General features: G+C 34.1%; 2 protein-coding genes across 3 annotated transcripts; both read left to right on the top strand.

The window, feature by feature from the left end:
* On the top strand, positions 1 to 12,872 carry LOC147391901 (zinc finger CCCH domain-containing protein ZFN-like). Of its 2 annotated transcripts, none has more exons than XM_086457914.1 (8): positions 1 to 310; positions 398 to 529; positions 893 to 1,038; positions 1,278 to 1,331; positions 3,430 to 3,546; positions 3,733 to 4,026; positions 11,666 to 11,941; positions 12,059 to 12,872. In XM_086457914.1, exons 2-8 carry the CDS (start codon positions 457 to 459, stop codon positions 12,422 to 12,424), a joined length of 1,326 nt encoding a protein of 441 aa, XP_086314040.1. In that variant the 5' UTR covers positions 1 to 310; positions 398 to 456; the 3' UTR covers positions 12,425 to 12,872. The 2 variants fall into 2 exon arrangements, with proteins under 2 accessions (XP_086314040.1, XP_086314039.1); XM_086457913.1 differs by having other exon boundaries at positions 890 to 1,038.
* A 2,864-nt stretch (positions 12,873 to 15,736) lies between these two features.
* LOC147391900 (EH domain-containing protein 1-like) lies at positions 15,737 to 23,600 on the top strand. Its single transcript, XM_086460165.1, has 16 exons — positions 15,737 to 15,980; positions 16,058 to 16,137; positions 17,026 to 17,094; positions 17,174 to 17,231; positions 17,442 to 17,497; positions 17,584 to 17,626; positions 17,714 to 17,775; positions 19,042 to 19,155; positions 19,333 to 19,435; positions 19,532 to 19,581; positions 21,139 to 21,267; positions 21,358 to 21,609; positions 21,729 to 21,808; positions 22,464 to 22,590; positions 22,704 to 22,847; positions 22,956 to 23,600. The coding sequence occupies exons 1-16, from the start codon at positions 15,896 to 15,898 to the stop codon at positions 23,139 to 23,141; spliced, it is 1,638 nt and encodes a 545-aa protein (XP_086316291.1). The 5' UTR covers positions 15,737 to 15,895; the 3' UTR covers positions 23,142 to 23,600.
* The last annotated feature ends 441 nt before the right edge of the window (positions 23,601 to 24,041 follow it).

Here is a 24,041-nt window from a genome sequence, read left to right as displayed (position 1 = left end):
GGATTGAAAAGAAAGAAAAAGGAGAACCCTTTTCACATCGATCTCCCGCTGTGTAATAAATAAAGAAAAGATCCCCAAATCCTTCAACTTCGAATCCGAAATAAAGAAGAAGAAAAAAAAAGATCGTGTTTTTTTACATGGACATTACAGTCACAGATCGAATATTAGATTGATCTTCATAAACTATTTATTATTCTGCACTTTCTCCTCTTTAATTTGATAGTTTTCCAGCTTGATTTGGTGACTTAGCTGCCAAATTCGAGTTTTTTTGTTTGTTTGTGATTTTTGATGGGTTGAGAGATCGATTAGGGTGAGGCTACTTTATTTATGTGAAATTGATTCAATGTTGTTTGAATGAGTTTCTGAGTGATTTTACCCCCTTTTTTTTTTGTAACAGTGATTGTGAGGGGGTGGTGGTAGTGGTGGGAGTTAGGGTTTTGAGATTCATCTTCATTGATGCCGGATAATAGGAAGGTTCAGAAAAATGTTGTCTCAACTTCTTCTAATGCCTCGGCTGATAACGTGGAAGGTAATTTGATCTTGTTCGCTCACTATTTCTATATGTCATAAAGATCCAATCATGATCTTATTGAATTATGTTGTTTTTTCATCAAATTTGGTGCTTTATTTATGTAAATTAGGTTAATCGCTATTTGGGTACTTTTGATATTTCGTACTTTTGATGATTTAGAGGTGAAAATGCGACAAATTGTCAAAATCTGTTGCGTTTGTCTTTCGATTCAGGTTGATTTTGAGTTTCATATAATTCTTCATTATAATAGCCTTTATTTCTTAACAATTTTGGTTAGAGATTCAATGCATATGTTTTGTAAGCTTTGATCGCACAAATCATGTGAATGTGATGTATTTTTTTCCCATTTTGTCGTAGAAGCAATGCGGCGGTTGAAAATTCAGACCCATGATAACGGCACTTATCCTAATCGTCCGGGTGAACCTGATTGTATCTATTATTTAAGGACGGGGTTGTGTGGCTATGGAAGCAATTGTCGGTTTAACCACCCTCCTTCCAGCGGGCAGGTATAAATACTTCAATTACATTGTCACTTTCTACTCAATTGATATTGACCATATGAATGCCTTGAAACCCATCTCTTAAGTTACTGCATTTGTTGGTGGGGTGCCTAAAAAGTTTTACGGTGTGATGTGTTCAAGTGATAATCTGTTTTGCATGCACTTGCTTGTTTTACATTACTTCAATGTGCTCTCTAACAGTAACTTAAATGTTCCGACATGTTATAGCGATTCTGTTTGTACAGGCTGCTCAGTACAGAGACGAACTTCCGGAAAGAGTTGGACAACCCGAGTGCCAGGTATGTTGTCATTGCTAATTGTGATGGTTCATTTCCAACCAAGTTTTCATTACAGTTGACGCTGATCTCCCCTTTGATGTGATATCTTGAGAATGAAATGTGGCATCGTTCCTGAGTGTAGGCGTGTAGGTTTTGTATTGGTATGAACACATATATAATATCGAAGGCGACAATGCACCCAGTTTTTTAAATGTCCTGTCCGGGTAATATAGTGTTTTTTTGTTTGTTTTTGGGATAGATATAAGGGTTGTGGTTAGCAAATGAAGTTGGGTTCAAGGGGGTTTGAACATAGGACGTAAGAACTGTTAGAGAACCAGATGCAACATATTATGATACATGAGATACATTGTATCATATCAATGTATCTCATCTCCAAAGGAAGGGAATGTTGGAGAATAATATATGTAGCAATATCAATTAGGATATTTTACATTAGGAAGTTTTAATAAATTAAAATATTTATGTTAGGCTAGTTTCCTTATCTTGGTTGATGTAATCCCTATAAATATCCTATCAAGAGTAATATTCATCCAAGAATACTCAATAAATCAGTTTTCACATGGTATCAAAGATCAAGCTCCACTGAGCACATCGATCTGGTGTGCCATTCTTCAGCTATGGCACCACTGCCATCGTCGGACCTAAATCCATTTTTATTATTCATTATTATTATTATTATTATTTATTATTATTATTATTATTATTACTGTATTCTTCAATAAGACCACATCACCTTTTGTTTTCTACAAATCTCCTACGTCTATACATTCATCTCTTACGATCTCATTTTTTTTCCTTATATAAAAAAAATCTCTCTAACGAGAGTTCTTTCATTTAAATCGTACAATCCTAATTTCTTTGCTCTTGGGAGAGATCATGACAGACCTAGTCTCGTAAGCCACCGGCTCTTACAGACTCAAAAAAAAAGAGCAGGATGCGATAGTGATGGATTTGACAGATGCCACCAAGAAGTAGAATTGGATTTTTGGCTATCTAATAACCTGCCACTTAATGAGATCAAGAGAAATTATTCGGAGAAGTTAATTGCATATTCCTTCTTCAAAGGATCATGCAATTGCGGGAGGATGTTAGAGAACCGGATGCAACATATTATGATACATGAGATACATTGTATCATATCAATGTATCTCATCTCAAAAGGAAGGGAATGTTGGAGAATAATATATGTAGCAATATCAATTAGGATATTCTACATTAGGAAGTTTTAATAAATTAGAATATTTATGTTAGGCTAGTTTCCTTATCTTGGTTGATGTAATCCTATAAATATCCTATCAAGATTCATGTAATATTCATCCAAGAATACTTAATAAATCAGTTTTCACAAGAATAACACTTCACACTTCTTACCACTTAGCTAAGTTGGCACTGCAAACATAGTGCGTTATGTTATGAAGGCTCCCTTTACATAACGTACTATCTTGCCTCTGATCCCATGATCTAATTATTCTCGGGCTTGGGTCCATGCCATCTTTGTGCATCTTATATATTCTTTTTAAAGGAAATTATGATCATGCAATTCAAGAAAAGGACATAGGTCATTTGAATTAGGTATAATTTAATAAAATTCTATGTTGTTTGCCCCTCAAGATTTATTTGCCATTATGTTAAGCAGTTTGAGATTTAGTGATATAGCACATTACACATTGTTCCTTTTTCGGTTTTCTATGGAAATTTTATTGATACCAGTATTTATTGTTCTACTACTTGGGTAGCTCAAGTGAAGTTGCTAATACCCATGTCCTTATCGGTTGAGTAAGTTTTTACCACCTCAAGCAGGGTTACCTGATTAATCTGTTTTACATTATGAAAAGTAGCACATAATTAAATAAATCGACTGAAACAAGTAGGAGGTTGCATCCATCTTACTCTTCCTTCTATTTTTTATTTAAAATTTTCTAAGAAAAGAAAAGGGAGAAAACGGGTTCATACTTCATAGCAGCATCTTATCTTAACGGATGAAACATGGGGAAGTGTCTTTCCAAGTGTGACCTGTAGGGCTTTATTTATTGGGTGTTATGCTCCAAGGAACACAATCTTTGTAATCATTGCTTGCCTGCTTTTTTCATATTTGCAGTATTTCCTCAAGACAGGAACTTGTAGATTTGGCGCGACATGTAAATATCATCACCCTAGGGACAGGCATGATATTGGACAAGTTCCACTGAACATTTTGGGTCTACCAATGCGTCAGGTGCCTTCTTCTCTTTGATTTTCAGTTGTTAATCTTTTTTTTTCTTTGAACTTGTAATGTTTGCATACAAGGATTCACAGTTTTGGGATTGATTTATAATGTTGCATCATCATGACTTGTTACATGTATAAGACTATCAACAATGTGATAGTCCATTATACGTTTCTCACTTTTAACTTCTCTCAGGAAGAAAAATCCTGTCAGTTTTACATGCGAAATGGTTCTTGTAAATTTGGACCTGCCTGCAAGTTCCATCATCCCCAGCCCCCTGGAGCTGCATTACCTTTAACTGGACCCAATGTCTACGGATCTACGGGTTCATCAGTGGCACCTCCATCAGGTCTACCCGTTCCAGCGTGGTCTTTACCAAGAGCACCATACATATCTGGTCCACGCATGCAAGGTCCCCATTCCTACATGCCTGTTGTTGTTTCTCCTCAAGGCATCGTACCTACACATCAAGGGTGGCATACTTACAATGTAAGTAGTTTATCTCTTTAAGTTGAACCAAATTTTACGGTGAAGTTTGGGCGTTGATATAACCTCCATGTTCTGTATAATGGTATGTGTTCAGTTAAAGCTAACTTATTTTATTTATATTTTTAAACCTCAATTGTATTGTATCTTATTGTTTGTTTTTATATGCTGCAAGATCCATCTCGGAGTTTATTTATGTGTTGAACTGTACTTGTCAACATGTTTCATTGTTACATATAAAATGTTTGAGTTTTGACGTCTGCAGATGCATTTACTAATCTAGGCTTCACGTGTTTCACCCAATGCTTGATGGTTATTTCTTACTTACGTGTCCACAATTTACAAATATTTTAATCCATGCAACAAAGTTTCACAATTTCATATTGATTATCTCGTATCTGTTTTTATTAGATCCTTACTGAATTTTAAGTTAGAGTTGTGCTTTCTTCGTTTCTGGGGTAAACAAAATTGTCAGCATTTCTGGGTGATAAGCTCACTTCCATACATTCGGACATTGTATCAGAATGGCATGAACAAAATGAAAAGGTTGCCATCAGAGTGGTCATCTAGAGGGTTATTTGTCCATGTGGGTGGCTAATGATGTGGCCATCCATCTGCGTATCTTTCCACTCCCATCAGCATTGATCCCAAATGCTCAGCATGGCTGAAGGCGAGTGTGGGTTCAGGGATAGGAAGTGAGGGAGTGTGCTTTTAAAAGGGTTAGGCGGTGAAAGTAGGCAGGAAGGGGCTGAGCCTGTTACTTGATTAGCTAGTGCTACTGCACTGCAACCATGAGCTCATAGGTTCAATCCCATGTCTAATTCAACAAGGGTATCCGAAAAGCGAGGAAGACCGCCCATCCACATTCATTTAAATCAAGGACATCTATATTCAACAAGGGTACCCAAGCATTAGAGAATTGAACTGTTGGATGGTAGCACAGAGCAAAGAAGAAACATAAATGTGAGAAATGTAGAACTGGGGATGAAGAGAAGCAAGAGAAACATACCATTTTGCTGCCATGAGGGGCAATAGTAAAATGAATCACAAATGGAATCTTTCAAATCTTATAGGATAGGCAAGAGAAAGAAAGAATAAGAAGGTGGTATTTGCGGGACATGTTATGAATAAAGAAAGCCAGTAACTTTCAACAAGCAAGTTCACATACTAACAATGCAACATTCTTTAAGCTTCAAAGCTCTAGTAGGACTGATATCAGAAAATGGATGAAGTGTTGGGGTAAAAAAGTGAGGGAAGCTATACACAAAATTATTGCAGAATGCTTGTTTCTTCCCCACCTACAGAAATAGAGTTAGTGGATATATACAGGGGTGGAGCCAGGAAGGGGCTAGCTGGGGCAGTTGCCCCCACTCAATATTTTGGGTTAAGTAGATTGTAGATATCTCTTTCTTTGATGACTATTAGAGGTACCCTTGTGATTTAGATAACTCTTTGACCTTATTTCCCCCACCCTACCTCTTCCTCTGCCCACCCCCTCAATTTTAAGGTGTTTTAGACACTCCTCCCTACACATTGGTTTATATTTTAGATACCCCACATTTTTTCAATCTGATGATATGCCCCCCTTAATTTTTTGGGTGATTTGGACACCCCTCTATCAATTGGGGAATATTTGAGATACCCCTTTGTTTTCAAAATGATTTGGACACCCCTCCATAATTGAAATCCCTTAATTTTTCTTTCTAAAACTAGTAATCTAGAATTTGTTCTTTAGATTTGTAAATTACAGTACATTAATTGTAAGATTGAAAAATAAGGTAAAAACTTTTACCATGAGGTTGAAGATGAATGATTTTGAGAAAAGAAATCAAAGGGATTTTCGTTTCAAAGTTGAAGGTGAGTGTAATAAAGTCATTTTGCATTACTTTATTGGGGAAGACCAAGGTCTAGGGACCATTAGGTGTTTTGATGAATATTTGAGGTACTCTAAATTTTTAAACAAATTACATTGCCTCTTGACTTGGGTCTTTACTCGTGGACAAATGATAAATGACCTAAATGCCTTTTTGTCAAAAAATCCTTGAATTTTCTTCCCAAATCTCTTGGAAATCTTGGCTCCACCTAAATTTGTAACTATTTAGGTTTTCACTTAATTGGGTCTAGATTTATCGTTCGAGATTATTTTAGATTAGTTTTTTTTTTTTTTTAGTTTTGAGTTGTTTTAGGACTTTATTTTATGTTTTTGGGCTTATTTCATGTTTTATTGGCCTATAGTCTTAGTATAATATTTAGGAGCAGTTTAGTAACTTTAGTTTATCTTTTATTTAAGTTTATTAGGGTTGAAAAATTAGGAGAGAGAAAGTTACGAAAATCAAGTTTTTTTATTTGGTATTTTAGTTTTATTAGGACTCTTGGTTGTTTTTCCTTATTTATAAATTGTATTATGGTTTACTGAGGGAGAATGAAAAAAATAAACAAAATTATAGAAGTTTCTGTTTTCTTTTGAATATTGGTGCATTCAACCTAGTTGATGTTGTGGAAATCATTGGGGTGATTCTAAGATAAATATCATATTTTTTTTCTTTAATCTTCTTATCTCCTATCTTTTTTTATTTATTTGTAAGAGATTAAGAAACCATCAAGAACTCTCTAATCTTTTCAAGTACCTAATCCATCAACTTTGTTTTCTTGATTTTTCAGGAAATCTTGAATTCTTGATTCTTAAAACCCCTTTCTTGATTCTTGAATCTTGAAACTTACAAACCCTATTTTATTTTACCCTCAATCCTTTCCCATTTTCTTGAACCCTTACTTCAATTATCTCTTTTCCAAATCTAATCCAAATGTCCTAAAATTTTACCTAACCGTAATTTCAAAATGTGGAAATCCAAATACCCTAAACCTTCTTGTAATCGTAATTTCAAAATGTTGTAATTGGAAAACTTTATTAATTTCAAAATGTAGTAATTAGAAAACTTTGTGTTTTACATTTCAACTTATAATCAATTGATATTTGGGAAATCATTTTTCAATTGTCACCCAAATCCTTAACCCAATCCCCAACCAGAATTCCCTAAATCCCATATTTTCTCTTTTTCCCTCACCGTCCTACATCAAATTGGTATCACTATGCGGTACAAATCAAGTCAACGGTCAAGGGTTTCAATGAAAAATTTGTAATTGTTTAGGTTTTCACTTAATTGGGTCTAGATTTATCGTTTTATCATTCGGAATTATTTTAGATTAGGTTTTTTTTTAGTTTTGAGTTGTTTTAGGGTTTTATTTTTATGTTTTGGGCTTATTTCCATGTTTTATTGGCCTATGATCTTAGTATAATATTTATGAGCAGTTTAGTAACTTTAATTTATCTTTTATTTAAGTTTATTAGGATTGAAAAATTAGGAGAGTGAAAGTTATGAAAATTAAGTTTTTTTTTATTTGGTATTTTAGTTTTATTAGGACTCTTGGTTGTTTTTCCTTATTTATAGATTGTATTATGGTTTATTGAGGGAGAATGAAAAAAAATAAACAAAATTACAGAAGTTTTTGTTTTTTTTTTTAATAATGTTGGTGCATTCAACATGGTTGATACCATGAAAATCATTGGTGTGATTTCCAAGCAAATATCATTTTTTTTTCTTTTAATGTTCTTATCTTTTATCTTCTTTTATTTATTTGTGAGAGATTAAGAAACCATTAAGAACCCTCTGATCCTTTCAAGAACCCAACACATAAACTTTGTTTTCTTGATTTTTCAAGAAATCTTGAATTCTTGATTCTTAATTCTTGAAACTCCTTTCTTGATTTCTGAAATCTATAAACCCCATTTTATTTTACCCTTAATCCTTTCCCACTTTCTTTAACCCTTATTTCATTAATCTTTTTCCAAATCGAATCCAAATACCCTAAACCTTCTCCTAACCATAATTTCAAAATGTGGAAATCAAATACCCTAAACCTCCCCGAATCGTAATTTCAAAATGTTGTAATTAGAAACTTTGTGTTTTACATTTCAACATATAGCCAATTGGTATTTTGGAAACCATTTTCCTATTGTTGCCCAAATCCTTAACCTAATCCCCAACCAGAATTTCCTAAATCCCATATTTTTTCTTTTTCCCTCACCGTCTTGCATCATCGCCCTCGGAGATATATGACGAAATTTTAGGATCTGGCCTATGAAATTTTATGGCGATATATTAATACTTAATAGAGATGCATGTCCTTTATTATATCAATACATCCATTTGGTACTCATTTCTTCCACAATACTCACCACATTAACTCTCTAGGTGCTTTATCATGTATTTTCTTTAAGTTAATAAAAACCATATAGAAATTCTTTCTATTTTCTTTATACTTCTCTATTGCTTGTCTAAAGTAGAAAGATTGCCATGACTGTTGATCAACCTGGCATAAAACCAAACTGGTTCTCTATTATGTTGTTTCTTGACCTTTTTTCAATCACTCTTTTTCCATATTTTCATATTGTAGCTCATAAGTTTAATACCTTGATAATTGGTAAAGCTCTGCATGTCTCATTTGTTCTTGTATATATATATGTAGTGCTAATATGGTTTTTCTCCATTTATTCAACATCTTTTTAGTCCTTAAAATACTAGTAAAATGCACGTGCTTTGCATATGGATTATCGTAAAATTTTCAGCAGAGTAAACTTTATTTGAAAGTTAAGACAACAATAAACTTATTATCTAAAATCAGGAATGATATTTCGCAATAGGAACTCTAATTTTCTTATATTTGCATACCAAGAGCATGGCTGTCACTCCAACCTGCTTTATCACTCTAAACTTACTTTCTCTCCGCTTTTCAACTTATCGTGAATCTGTCTGTAGATATTAAAGAACAACATCTTGTCCATTAGCTCAAAATTCCAATATACTTGGTCATACAATTGAATTATTTAACAATCATACTTAAATAAAGATTCTAGATTACAATCACTATTTATGTTGTCTGTGGTATTCAGAAAGGCATCATTTCTTCTATGGTGATATAGTGTAACTTTCAAATTCAGTTAAGTAGTGATCCTCTTGTATTTGAGTAGGAAGTGAGTTCTCAAATCTGAGAAGTTGCAAATAAGATTCTTTATAATATTAATATTTAATTCTCCATGCCCAGACTTTTATTCTAAATATGGTTATTAATAATTGTAGGTTGGATCCAGAAAATTGGAACCAATAAGAATAATTTCTTATTATTTTTTATTTTTAATTATGTAAGAAATTAAGAGATAATCACATAAAAATCCAAGTTATTAGATGAATAGTAGTGGTACTTTCACAATGTACTTTGTCAACTTTTAATGATAACGCTACAAGCATAAATATCATACATAAAGAATATCAGTTCAGACATAAGATGAGCCTGAGGCTTATTCAAATATGATTGAACAATTGTCCATTTTTTAAACATTTTTCTCTAAAACGAGGGAAAATTAATAGAGATTAGGTCTCGTTTGGATCAAACCTTTTTTTTTAATATCAAAGAATGTTTTTTTTCTTGGTGCAACTGCTTGTTTATATAGGCAAATATAATAATAATAATAATAATAATAAAGAATTCTGGAAAAATAATTAAGAAAGGGGAGGTCATGTTTGTATCGTGCAATTTTATATTTTTATTAGTTTTTGTTCAAAGTAGCAGGTAACCTATCATAAAAGACAATCACAATATCAGAGCTTTGAATCAGACATGTAAAAAAACTCAAAAAACAAAAACTTGTTAGTAAATATTTTTAATTTATATTTTCTTTTGGGACAAAGAAAATACGTCTCTTTTTGTGTAATACATTGATCAAATGATTCATTAAGAATCAAACCAATAAAAACACTAAGAACAACACAACAACAATTCAAACTAAAGCTCTTTAGCCTCTATCATAATTGTTTTGAATCTAGTCAAAATTTATTCAATCCATTATTTTCCACCTTACTTCAACCATCTGTAGAAAACCTTAAGTTTTCTCCCCAACATTCCATGGATTTCTACTTCCCCGAAAATCTCATCTTTCCTTGAGGTTTAAAGGTTGAAGTACATAGGATCTTAAGGTTGAAGATGACTGGTTTGGAGGGGAAAAAATCAAGTGTTTTTGGCTATATATTGAAGAAGATGAAGGTATCCAAATCATTTTCTATTAGTTTAAGAGTCAAGGGGGTTGTCCCCCTTTTGAGAACAAAGGGGTATCCCAAATATCATTCAAATCATGGAGGGGTGCTACCAAAAAAAATTGTGGTAGGATATGTCTAAAACACCACTAAAATTGAAAAAAAGGTAAGAAGGATAGAAGCTTTTGTTTGAGATTACATAGAAAGGCATAGGTGGTATAAATATGTGTTTAATATTTTTTAATTAAAGGATGACAGACAAAAAAAAGAGGGAAATTCCTTTAATTTTTTAGAGAGTAGAGGATTGTTGAATGGCTTGGTTAGCCAAGAGAATCCAATTTTTTTCATGCATTTCCATACTTCTACCAGATTACCATTTGGTGTAAGATCCTGGTGGTTTTCATCTTTGTTAGAGCTGTTTCCACTCCTAAAACTATATATTTTTTTTATATATGTTACATACTTAAATTTTTATTTGACATTTTATACATGTGAGGCTTATGCCCCTAGGCGTTGGCCATCCTAGTGCCTCCTCACACATCTTAGCATCTGAAAACATTGACACGTAGAAACCATATGTCGGGAAATGAGCTCATAATTAAGTTGTATGTCACTAACTTGCGGTTGTGCTCTATTTGAGATGTCCTAAATTTATTCTATAGGGTATTCAAAAGGTGTAACCTAGGCAACAAATTGGCAAAAGTAAATGTGGTGCATGCAAACGGTTTGAGCCTATCATTCCCACTTTATCTCCTAAACAAACATTGATCGATGGGATGACCTTGACCATCTGAATTATGAGATTGTCTTTTTGAGAATAAGAAAAAATTGCCAACTTAACTAGATAAAGTTTATAGAATGGACAATTATTATGATTTCTTTGTGTTGTTTTTGGCATTGAAGATCTTCTGCCTGGGGACATATCAGATGGTGAGTTCCAGCAGTATGCTCTATGTGAATTAGTTTTTTATTTTTTTTGGACAATTACATGAATCAATTTTTCAAAAAAGTTATCTTGTTTGAATGATTATTGTCATAACCATATTTATCATTAGTTTATGTTAAGCAGAGTAGTTTTGAATGTAGTGGATTTAATCCTATGTATTATCTTTTTAAGAATGATAAACAATTGCCAGCTTAACTAAATAAAGTTTATAGAATGGACAATTATTATGATTTCTTTGTGTTTGTTTTTGGCATTAGAGATCTTCTACATAGGAACATATTAGATGGTGGGTTCCAGCATTATGTGCCATGTTTGACAATTACGTGAATCAATTTGTCATTCATAGATTGCCATTAAGTGCTGCAATTACTTTGTATTGTTCCTTTGAAAAGTGTCGTTTTTAGAGATTATTGTTCGAATCATGTTTATCATTGGTTTATATTTATTAGGGTAGTTTCGAATGTTGTGGATTTAATCCTATGTACTTAGTTTCTGTTTTATACAAAGGAGCTTAGATCTCTTTATAATACATTAGATCATCATATTCCATAAAGCTACTGTCTGTATTTTCTATTATATATCTGATTGACTTTTTATTTACAATCAGGGAGCCATGAACTCTATGTCATCTCCCAACATTCTCGGATCCAGTCATGTCTACAACTCTATGAATCGGGGTGAAATGGGTTCAAGCAGGCAAGCGCACTTGTGGCCAACATCTATCCCTCATTTCCCTGAGAGACCTGACCAACCAGAATGTCAGTATTACATGAAGACTGGTAGCTGCAAATTTGGACCCTCTTGCAAGTACCATCACCCAAAAGAGAGGATTGCTCCTCTGGCGCCAACTACTCTCGGCCCATTTGAACTGCCCCTGAGACCTGTAAGTCTTGTACCCATTCAGTGACATTCTTGGTCTTCAATCTTCATCTTGATTGCTACCCATTCCTGATCTCATCATGATGGCCAACTTTATGTGCTTTTTTTTGTTGACATGTAGGGTCATGCCATATGCACATTCTACAGTCTGTATGGTATCTGCAAGCTTGGTTCGAGTTGCCAATTTGATCACCCATTGGTAGGATTCTATAACTATGGCATGAGCATGCCTGCATTATCCATCCCCGAACCACATCAATTCCCTTACCAAAGAAACTCACCAATGACCCACTCATCGGAAACTTCTCCCTCCAAATCATCAAAGTTGCATGATCAAAATGGGAAATCTGAGCCAAAAATAACCAAACCTCAGAACCCGGATGTGAAAGTGATCAATGGCAATGATTCATCACAAGAAGCTCCCTCTTCGACACAGACTTCTTCACCAACTTCTATGGAACCCCCACACAACCAATCTGATGATTGAAGGTTTCTTTTTCTTCGTCTTTTTTTTTTTTTTTTCCTTTCTTGTTTGCCTAGTTCCTTCGGGAAGTTTTTCTCACATGTGCCTCCTATCCACCAATTTCGTCTGCGATTCTGTTGAGAGAGAGAAAGAGAGAGGCTTTTTTGGAGATTGATGTGGTGGGTGAGGACAGGAGGCATGGAAGGCTTTTGTGGTGAATAAAATGCAGGTGAAAATGTCAGTCCTATTTTTTGTTTTCTCTCCTATTTAAAATGTCTGTCCCTGAAAGAGTTTGTAACTGTTTGATGTGTGATGCTTAAGGATCATGTTTTTTTCTTTCTTAAATTGCTATTCTATATTTCCCAGACTTATAAAAAGAATATTGGAATCATTGGTCAAATTTATGTTTGTCGCATAGAACCGATGAATTTTAAATGTATTGAGAATACTTGCTTCTTTGTATTTCTGTTAATCGCCATCTTGACACAATATGCATGTGAAATGTGCACTGTGGAGGCTAAAATCTGGCCATAAAAGTTGTTGGGCGCTGTTATAAGAAATATTCAAGTTGTAGGTCCTAAAAGGACGTTGATGGAGGTAGTGAAAGCTGAACTCACTTTTTATGGACCCCAAATCGTTGGGATACGGCTTTGTTGTTGTTTCTAGTATTGAAGTAGGTTTTGTTTCACTTGAATGTGACGTATACACGGCCTAGTAGTTAAATGTTAAAAAAAATATGGAGAATTTTTAGCTTACAGCATAAAACATGCTTCTTCCTTTCTTTTCTATTTTTTTTTTTATTATTTAACTCCAAGGCCCTGCTTGGTACACTACAAATCATTTGCATTTGCAGTGTAAAGGATTTGCAACGAATGATTTACTATTCCTTAGTAATCATTGGAAAATCTCTTGCGAATCTTGTTTTTGTGATTGGTTGATCTTTGTGATTTTGCAATTAATTTGTGGTACTTTTTGTACTGCAAATTATTTGTTGAAATTCCTTAAGAATTTAGGTGATCCATGCAAATGATTTGCAGCACACCAAGCAAGCAGGCCCAAGTCTCAACGTATAAGTAATAAAGTTATACCTATTAGATTTTGACAATTGCCCACCAAAAAATATTTTATATCATCTTTGCTTTGGGAACTGAGGTATTTGGGCCTCTTAGAGTATCGTTCTAATTCTCGGGCCACGTATGGGTGCCTCCTGCCACATACAATTAGTAAGTTGTCATTGGCCATCTCACCAATCTTTAGAGGGTTATTTTATATCATTTATGTCATGCAAATCTTGAAGAGATAATTTTTTTTTTCTTCTCAGGTTTGTATATAATTTCAATATATTAAAATAGTATATTTTAAATAATTAAAAAAAAAATTTATGTAATATTTTGATCTCTTTTTAGTGTTCTTTTAGAGTCCAACGATGAAATGATGAAAAAATAAGCCAAAGATAAAGAAAAGAATTAATAAAAATAAGACAAATTATAGAAAAGAATTAATCTAGGGAGTCTACCATGATTTTTTATGTTTATAATACACAAATAGCCCAATCTTAATGATCTGAAGTGATATCTTTTTCTTTTTAAATAATTAATATTGTAATGATGTTGGACGTACCCTTAGACACTATAATTCTCCTTTTTTTTTTTTTTTTTGCTTGTTTGTAATTTGTACACTATGGTCATAAAATAGGGTAATCTTATCATTAAAAAAGAGGAAATTACTTAATGCACTCCATGGGAGGAGGGCCTTCTTTCAAGACCCCCCATGTAAACTTTTCCATTCTTAGTGCCTTTTTACCCTCATCTCCCTTTCAAAGTAAGAGTCAGAGTCAGGGTCAGGGTGGGTTTGCGGTAAGTAATTATAAACAGGCCCAATGACGGATTTAACTAAACCCGGTCCAAACCCGTCCTGTTGCCATCCCTAATTCATTTCCACAAATCCTTGGAATAAATCAAAAGTTACGATTAAATGTTTAAAATTGGGATACACAAGTGCACATGTTTTTGAGTTATTTTGTCAGGTTGAGTTAGAAAATCATTACACTTGAATCTTTTCAAGAGAATAAGAAACTCCAATGAATAATGATAAATGCACGCGGTTTTGATACACGACTGACGTGGCAAGGGTACAAAACAACACATCTTTTGTGTGTATCTCGATGAAACTGATCTATGGTTATGTGCTTTGGGCATGTCAACCGTGTATCAGACTGCGTGCATTCATCACGACTCAACTCAAATAGATAATACAAAGTTGTTGAAGAGCAACAGTTTTCTTGAAGATAGTTGAACCATCTTTGATGATGATGATTCTTTTCATGGTTTAAGGACCAAGAAAAATGACTAACTTTTGACACATTCAAGTCCTTACCGTTGTGTTTGAATTGAGAGAAGTGGAGAGAAGAGAAGAGAAAATAAATGAGTTTCTCTTCATTTCTCTTGTTTGGATTGTTAGGGGGGGGGGGGGAAGAGAGAAAAGAAAAAAAAAGGTAAGTTTTCTTACTCAATAAAAGTGGAGAGATTTGGAGAGAAATTCCTTTAAAAATATTTTATAACTCCAACTCTGCTCTTAGATCTCTCTTAAGATATTTTAAAATTATACAGTTGTCCCAAATTCTCTCTTGTCAGTCCAAACATGATATAGAAAAATTGAGTTTGTCTCCTATTCTCTTCACTTCTCTCAATCCAAAGATAATCTAAATGCACAAATAATAATGAAAAAAAGGTTGTAAAACCTCCCAAAATTCAATTACAATTGAACCATGTTTTTCTTTTTTTAATTTAGACTTCCTTTCAATGTGCTAAATATTAGGTAAAAATATATTTATTTCAAAAAATGGGAGAATTCAATAACAAAAGTTTGTTAAAATGTCACTTGTGGGTATCATTAACATGTTAAGAAAATCCAAAATCAACACCAACTTATGGGTCCACTGCCCCACCCACCTCACAAGCATACATAAGGAGTGTGGTGTGTGAGACCCAACACAACATGCACTAGGGCTGTCAAATGGATCAGGGTCGATTTCGGACCAAACCGGTAAGGATGAGATCCTTATTTAAACCAAATCCTCAATCCAAATCCAATGTTTTTGGGTCAAAATGGCTTGGATTTTGCATGGACATCCCTGGCATGCACTCCTCTTTATTAATTGTATTTGGATTTACTAAATTAAGATATTGGAACAGATTAGGTTGGATCTTGAATCGGGGTTGGATAAAATCAACAGAAATCTTTTCAGGATCGGATCAACGGACTTTGGATCAGACTAGTATTCGCCCTGATTCAATTGAACCCGTTTCAGTGTCTTCGTCTGTTCGTGATGTGCAGCTAATTTATTTCCAGGCGGTTTTCCTCAAAACCGGAAAATGGCAATATTGTAATTTCTTTAAAATTTGCAGACGCCCATCTCTCTCTCTCTCTCCAAATGTCTGAATTTCGAAATTTCAAATCTGTAGCAAAACTGCTTCGCTTCCTTGATTGATTTTCATGGAGATTGTTTCAATTCCATTAAGTTCCTGTTCGAAAGAGCACCAAAATATCTATCAGGAATGGTTTAGCTGCGCAGATTCTGGTTTTTCTCTAATCTTCTCTGTCTGGAACTTGAAATATTTTCTGAGATCTTTTAAAAATTTCGACTTGTTTCTTCAGATAGAGATGGTCGCATTACGGGAAACGATGCAACCAAGTTCTTCCTCATGTCCAACTTATCTCGTCCCGAACTCAAACAGGTTTCTACTTTCTATATTTTACTCAAAATATAGGGTTTCTGTTTCTTTTGTTTGTTTGCGTGGTTAGGGTATTTTTGTTTAATTTCTCTATTTAATTTAGCTCTCGAATTTAATTGACATGGATTAAATGATTGTTAGCTTACCTGCTTGACGCTTTAAATCTTTAATTGTTTTTTTTTTTTAACTTAATCCAAATGATTAAATATATCATATCTTGATTGGGATCCTGGATTTTTTTTTTGTTTTGTTGCTTATTTGGTCTTGGAGGTTATTGTGTTAATTCATGAAATCTAGAATTCTAAGTTGCATTGTTATTGTGTTATTGTTGGCGTGGACCCTTTTAAAAGAAAAATTATGGGTAAATCTCTTTTTAATGAGATCGGTAACTCAGTCATGGCAGGAATTGAATACAGGTCCATGGTATCATCACCCCCATAGACTTTACCAACTAAGCTAGCTGGCACCTTCACATTAACCCAATTGTTGACGACACACCATATCTTTCGAGCAACACGGAAACACACATCTGCCCACTGACACATCAAGAACACTTTACATATAGGTGGGAGTTCAGCATGAGTTGTCTCAAGGTTCAAACGCACAGTGTGCCATAGGCGCACATCATAATGCACCTTGTTGAATTAACATGATTTTATGGAAATTTTTTGTTTGAGACTGACTCTTAAGCTGTCGTATCTATTTGCTCCTCTATGAAATGGGAGAGCTATGCTATATCTTACTCCTTGTAACTATGTTTGTATTGGGACATGTGCTTTGCATCTTAACTGCTTAACAATTTAGCACCTTCAGCTTTTTCTTTTTGGCAAAGTGTAGCATCTTTTCTTTCCATTGGGTCATTGTAAATTGACAATTTTTTTGGTTTCAAAGGTGTGGGCTATTGCAGATTCCAAACGACAAGGATTTCTTGGTTTCAAAGAGTTCATTACTGCAATGCAGGTTGATATCTCCCCCATCTCTTTTTTTTCTTGATTTGAAAAACACAAAACAGTTTCTTAGCTCATTTTATAATGAACAGTTAATTTCTCTGGCACAAGCAGGACATGAAATAACAGAAGGCCTTCTTAGCTCTGCAGGTAAGCAGGGAGATTTCACCTTTGTTTTTTCATAATATTGAGTGGCATATTCAGTTCAAATTAGACTGTTGTATTTTCTCAACAAAATTCAAATCATAGACTATTTTAAGCACAACCTTTTTTTTTGCTGGATAAGCATGCTTGGATTTGCATTGTATTTAATTATTTAATTATGTACTTTGGAATAATACATATTTTTCTTTACTGCAGTTGACTTGGAAAATTTAAAACCTCCAGAACTGGAAGGTTTGGATGTATTAATAGCAGTAAGTATTTGGTTTTTTCCCTTTGTGGCATATAATTTAAAGATGTATACAAGTCTACCTGTGTAATGTTGGATTTTTTTTTCCAGAAAAATAGGCGTTCACTCAAAAAAATTGAGCCTGAGTTAAACGGTAAGAATGCTCTCATGGTTTACCAGTACAAGGACCATTGCTCTTATTGGTTGTTTTGTTCTAAATTGGCTAATTAGTATTGTGCAGCAACTACTCAGCGCCAATCATCACTATCAGCTCATTGGTTTATGTCAAAGTTTGTAAAGAAGGTAACTTTTGTGGTTTTATCATTGTGTGTTCACTATGTAAGAAGACAAGGCACATGTTTAGGTAGCCGACTCTGGTATGAGGTGTTTCACACCAGACTTGGGAGAATACCAAAACACCAACACATCTGTATATATATTTTATGGTATAATATTTTAGCTATATTTAAAGCAGAACTTTTAAACAAATAAAAATAAGAAAAGAAATAGAAAAAGTACAAGAAAACTTTTCTATATACCATATCTTAATCAAAAGTTGAGTTCTAATATCAAACCAAGGTTGTGTGTTTGGTTGAGTGCTACCCATATCATTGTTTGGACATACTTGGAACCAGAAAAAGGTGTCATGCTTCCCAGGGGCGGATTTACATTGGGGCAGTGGTGGCTCTTGCCCCCACAAGAATTTTCGAAATCAGAGGATTTATGAGCTGTTGTGACAGATAACAGCGGCGGATAAAAAAAGCCACCACTATTGCCCCCACAAAAAAAACATTCTCTCTTAGTTGCCCCCACGTGGGTAAAATTCTGGCTCCGTCCCTGATGCCTCCAGTGGAATTTTGAAAACTATCTCTATGAACAGTGCATATTTTACTTCTTTTCTTCTCAAATGGGACTACATTAATAATGATTTCCTCAGTAAGCAAGCGTTAGAAGATAGATTGATGCAGACAACTTTTTTTTAGCAATTGTGAAATCAATTGATCAACTGAAACTTATCTTTGTTTTTCATTCATCTTTTGACAAGTGATGAGACTCTATTATGCAGATCAAAAGCAAAAAAAAAGTTGAGAATTGTGACATAGGTTGTTTATTTATACCATCTTTGACCAAAACAACGTTCGTCATGGTGTTTTTCAATATTATGACTGTACATGAAAATTAAAAGCTTGGGGACTAGAATCCTCAGCATAGTGATTACCAATGATTAATTAGGTTTTTTGTACTTTTCAGAGTATGGCTGTATTCTACGTCCATCCTCTATACATGTAGGGTATTATTAGCATCCTACAGCGACTTTGTACAGCATGATCAGGAATCTATGTTCAAAATATATTTTTCTCGTGTATCAGGGCAAGCTAGAACCTTACAGAAAAGACAGTACAAAGGAAATACCTGAACCTACAAGCTTTCTAAAGTTTAAAAAAAAAAAAAAAAGAGAATTGCCCACAAATCATGATGTACCAAAACAGTTTATAAGAATGATGTCAATCCTTATCCTGATTTCTGAGATGAATCCCTTTTTCTACTCACTACTACTTTTGTGTTCAGGTACCTCTAAGCTCAGTTACATCGATAGTTGATGGCCTAAAGAGGTTATACATTGAAAAGCTAAAGCCATTGGAAGTTACATATCGTTTTAATGATTTTTTATCTCCTTTACTGGTGAGTGAACCATATGTTGGAGTTTTGACTTTTTTTTATGGTAGATTTTGACTAATTCTCCTTGAGAAAGTAACAAAATTTGGTAAGTGATATTGTTATTCTTGGAGTAAACATAGTCAGTTTGGGAAAAAGAATAGACGTTCTTGTTGATTGCTTTGGGTCTGTTCCTTGTTGCAGACAAATAGTGATTTTGATGCTAGGCCCATGGTTATGCTTCTGGGCCAGTATTCCACTGGAAAAACAACATTTATAAAACATTTGCTTAAAGGTAGTTATCCAGGTAAGTTAGATTTTTTTTCTTTTCTCATTTCTTCTTTTTCTTATTTGAGATAACAATTCATGTTCTTTTAATTAGCGTTTCCTTTATTCTGAGCAGGAGCCCACATTGGACCTGAGCCTACAACCGACAAATTTGTTGTTGTTATGGTATCTAAAAGCTATATTTATGTTTTGTTCTTATTCTAGTTCCTACTCAAGTTTAAGAAAAAATGGGATAAGTATTTTATTACAATTTTTATGAATGTTATTATACCTGTCAGATTTCTTTCTACTTATCTTACGATCATCACTCTGGAATAGGAGACAAAGCTGGGTCTGATTATGTTACTGAATGCAGAGCTAATGTAGCAGAATAATAATAGAACACTAACCATGATCTATTTGAAAATAGCCTTGTAGAAGTAGTATGTGTCATATTCATAAACATGCTAAAAAATCATGGAGATTTGACAAGGAGTCTATATCAAAAGGGGATTTTTAACAAAGGTGTATGTAAAAGTATATTTAACGGTCAATTAGTTAGCATAGTTTGTCCTTTGTTGTACTTTTTCAAAAAAAAATTTGTTGCTTAGGACCATTCCATCAACATAGAGGTGCTTGTTATTTCTTTCTGGAAGATGGATAGCAACTTTGAGTAGTTATTCATAAAGGAAAATTTCTTAGGAGAATTTATTTCAAGGAATTGCTCCATACTGAGATGGCATAAAGGGCACATTTGTTAACCATGAAAATGAGTAATACTTATTGAGGAATCAATGGGTTTTTCTTCTCACCTTCTTTTAGTGACCTCTTCTTTACATCCAAGCTCAATGTTTGTTGGTAGTTGTTTTTAAGTTATCTCTTACCACAAATTTAAGTCTTGAACATTCAATACATGCAGTTTGAGCCAGTGTTTCTAAAGCTCTGAGGCTTATGCATCTAGGTGTAAGGCGTATATCAAGGGAATAAATATATATGCATATGTGAATAAATAAATTGAAAAATTCTAATAAAAGAAAGTTCAAAGGAAAATCTCAAAAGATAAAAAGAGAAGTAAACATCACAAATATTTCACTGTTTTCACATTCTGAAGTTTAATATCTAAATCGAAGCTCATCCTAAACCTGTAGTTTCATTCTTTTAACTTCTCAAGTTTCAATCCCTCAAACAAACCAAAAACTACTGAGAATGTAAACTTAAAAGAATAGCACCATTCAAATACTAGAAGAAGAAGATGAGTAGGTTTGGTATATAGAGGAAAATAGAAATTGGAAAGAAATGAAAAAATCGTGGAAGAAAAAAGAAGGCATAGATGGCTAGAATTGCAAATTGACTAGGGCTGTAGGATTAATTATTTATTTTTGATAGATAGAGCTTGTAGAGATTATGATATATATATAATAAAACACAACGTTAGGTCCCACTGTAAGAGCCTTGTCCACAGGAGAGCCTCAAGTCATAAGCCTCCAACTCCTTTGAAGATTGTGTTTTGAGCATTGGTCTACTGCTTTTCTGTTAGTGTTTTTTATTTGTAGGTTTCCTAACAATGACAAATGGTTGTCTGATTTTTCAATAATCAGTATGCTTAAGGTTATTATTATTTTTTCCAATTCACGTGACGTACCGAATTTTATTCATTTCACCAAACTGTTCCCAGCCACTTAATGTTCCAAGATTTTATGCAGTGCACTAAACTGTTTCCCATTTCAATGTTAATGAACATAGTCTGGATCCGATGAAAGGAGTATTTCTGGTAACACTGTTGCTGTTCAAGCAGACATGCCTTTCGGTGGTCTCACAACATTTGGAACAGCTTTTTTATCAAAGTTTCAGTGTTCCCAAATGTCTCATCCTGTAAGTCCTCATTCTATCTAGGCTTAACATGGGAAATCTGGATTTTTTTAGAATCACTTAGATACCCACTGTTCTTTCAAATGTCTGAAGCTTCTAGATCATATAAATTTTGTGGACACTCCTGGAGTTCTATCTGGAGAAAAGCAACGAACCCAACGAAGCTATGATTTTACCGGAGTTATATCATGGTTTGCAGCAAAGTGTGATCTCATTCTTCTTCTATTTGATCCTCATAAATTGGATATCAGTGATGAGTTCAGGCATGTGATTGGATCTTTACGTGGCCATGATGACAAGATACGTGTGGTTTTGAATAAAGCAGATCAAATTGATACACAGCAAGTAAGAATTCTTGTCCATTCTACTCTCTTCAAATGTTATCCCTGTGTATTACCTTACCTTTTTTTTTTTTTTTGGGTAATGGGATGTTTATTGCAATTATTTTGACTTGCACATTGTAGCTGATGAGAGTTTATGGGGCATTGATGTGGTCACTTGGGAAAGTTTTGAATACTCCCGAAGTTATGCATGTTTATATTGGGTACACTCTATTCTCTTTAATTTACTTAAGATTTACTAGGTTCTTAAGTCTAGGGATTTGCAATCTTGGCTTTGAGCTTGCATGTTCTTATGGAAATGTTAATATAATTCATTGTTAAAATTTTTAAGAGAATCGTGCTTCCTTTTAGTATTTCATGTCGATGAATGACTTTTTTTCCTCTCTTTTTGATCGGTTAAAAGTTTTGGTGTTGCCACCTGGTAAGTCTGTTTCTAATGTGATTTGTAACTCAGTGATCATTGGAATCGAACCCAGATCTCTAATGTGATTTGTAACTCAGTGATCATTGGAATCGAACCCAGATCTATGGTATCATCGCCCATAGTCTTTGCCACCTGTGCTACACCTTTATTGACTCACAACGTGGTACAATTTGTAGCGTAATATATTCTTTTCTATCATTTACTTTGTAGTGACAGTAGATTTTAATGTCTTGTATTTGCATAATGTAGATTGAGAATTATATATTTTGATTTGTCTTGAACCCACTTAAGTTGGAGTTGTGGTTCTAGATATTTAAATATTAGCATGCAATCAAAGCATTTGTTCTAGTGAATTATAGGGAGATTACTGAACCAGGGATTTTCGATTGCTCTTATTATAGGGAGATTAACGTGCCCATTCATGTCTTTGACAGATCATTCAATGACAAACCTTTAAATGAAGCAGCTGTTGGTCCAATTGGAAAAGAACTTTTTGAGAAAGAACAAGATGACCTTCTTTCTGATCTGAAAGATATTCCAAAGAAGGCTTGTGATCGCCGAGTATGTTCGTTCTTATTCTGACATATTAGCTTCTTTTTTTTTTTTTTCTATTTATATCCTCTCGTGCTCTTCCTGGTACATAATAGTTAAAAAATTGTTATTTTGAAATGCAGATCAATGAATTTGTGAAGCGTGCTAGAGCTGCTAAGATTCATGCTTACATCATAAGCCATCTTAGAAGGGAGATGCCATCAATGATGGGCAAGGCTAAGACTCAACAGAGACTCATTGATAATCTAGAAGATGAATTTGCCAAGGTTTCAAAACCTCTATTATATTTTCTATGACCATAGTTCTGTTAGGAGTTCATTGCTTTTGCCATCGTATGTAATAATCATTTCCATCTCCTTGTTTATCATTCACAGGTACACCGAGAGTTCCATCTACCCATAGGGGATTTCCCAAATGTTGAGCACTTTAGAGAGGTTCTGAGTTGTTACAGCATCGATAAGTTCGAGAAGTTGAAACCTAAGATGATACAAGATGTTGATGATATGCTGGGCTATGACATACCAGAACTCCTCAAGAACTTCAGAAACCCCTATGATTGACATAAACTTGTCAAATACAACCTGTTAAAAAAGGGAAGTAGAAAAGGAGTCCAGCTAAAGATACATGAGCCCTGTACAGCTTGGATATTTTTTTTCTACTATGTTCTTTCTCGTTGGACCATTATTTGAGATATTTTTACACTCCTATCACTGGTGAGAGTTCAAGTTGGACATTACATATTGGAAAGGAAAATTAGTCTTTCCCAAGGATGAGTAGCAAGAGACTGAATGACTCCAGCGTGTGTAAAACTTTAATAATGTCCCAATTATGTTAAAGTTGTGGAAGATAGTCACCAGTCATATATATATAATTACGTCAGCGTTGCGTTTGTAAGAAAGCATCATCCAGTATAATCATTTCCTTTGGAAAGAATGTTGTGTTGGGCAGTCTGTGGAAGATACTATATAGTTGATGGTTATGAAAATTCAAGGGAATCGTCTTGAAAGACCCTTTGAACACTTGATCCGTGCTTGTTTGTGTGCCACATCTTTGCTGTTGCTATTTGGCACCAAGGAAATATGTCTTTGGAAAGAGTCCTGATGAACTGATTCGAGAAAAGACACTCAAATGATGTGGCATGTGCATAGAACTGTAATTTTTTTCCTCGGGTTACACAAGGAAAATATCTATGGTTCTGTGCTGTCAAGTGAATTCAGTGGCTTCTTTTTTTAGTCAGTTTATCATTGTTCTTTTGGAAACTTTCATCCAAAAGAACCTCTTTGTCTGCCCAAAATTCTGGATACAAAGCCATCAGATCATTATAATCACCTTAAATCTTCTATTATTTTGTATGGTTTTAAGAAAGAGTGTCAAAGGTATCCAGTAACCCAATGTACACCAGAACTGATTAGTCAATTGGGTCCGTTAGTGTGGACCCATTCATTTTTTGGTTTGATTCT

The sequence above is a fragment of the Akebia trifoliata genome, chromosome 11 (assembly GCF_017979445.1).
Source record: "Akebia trifoliata isolate Shusen 1 chromosome 11, ASM1797944v1, whole genome shotgun sequence".
In the NCBI taxonomy this organism is placed as follows: domain Eukaryota; kingdom Viridiplantae; phylum Streptophyta; class Magnoliopsida; order Ranunculales; family Lardizabalaceae; genus Akebia; species Akebia trifoliata.
Note: the sequence above shows the minus strand (reverse complement) of the source record. Positions and strands in the feature narration are given on the sequence as shown.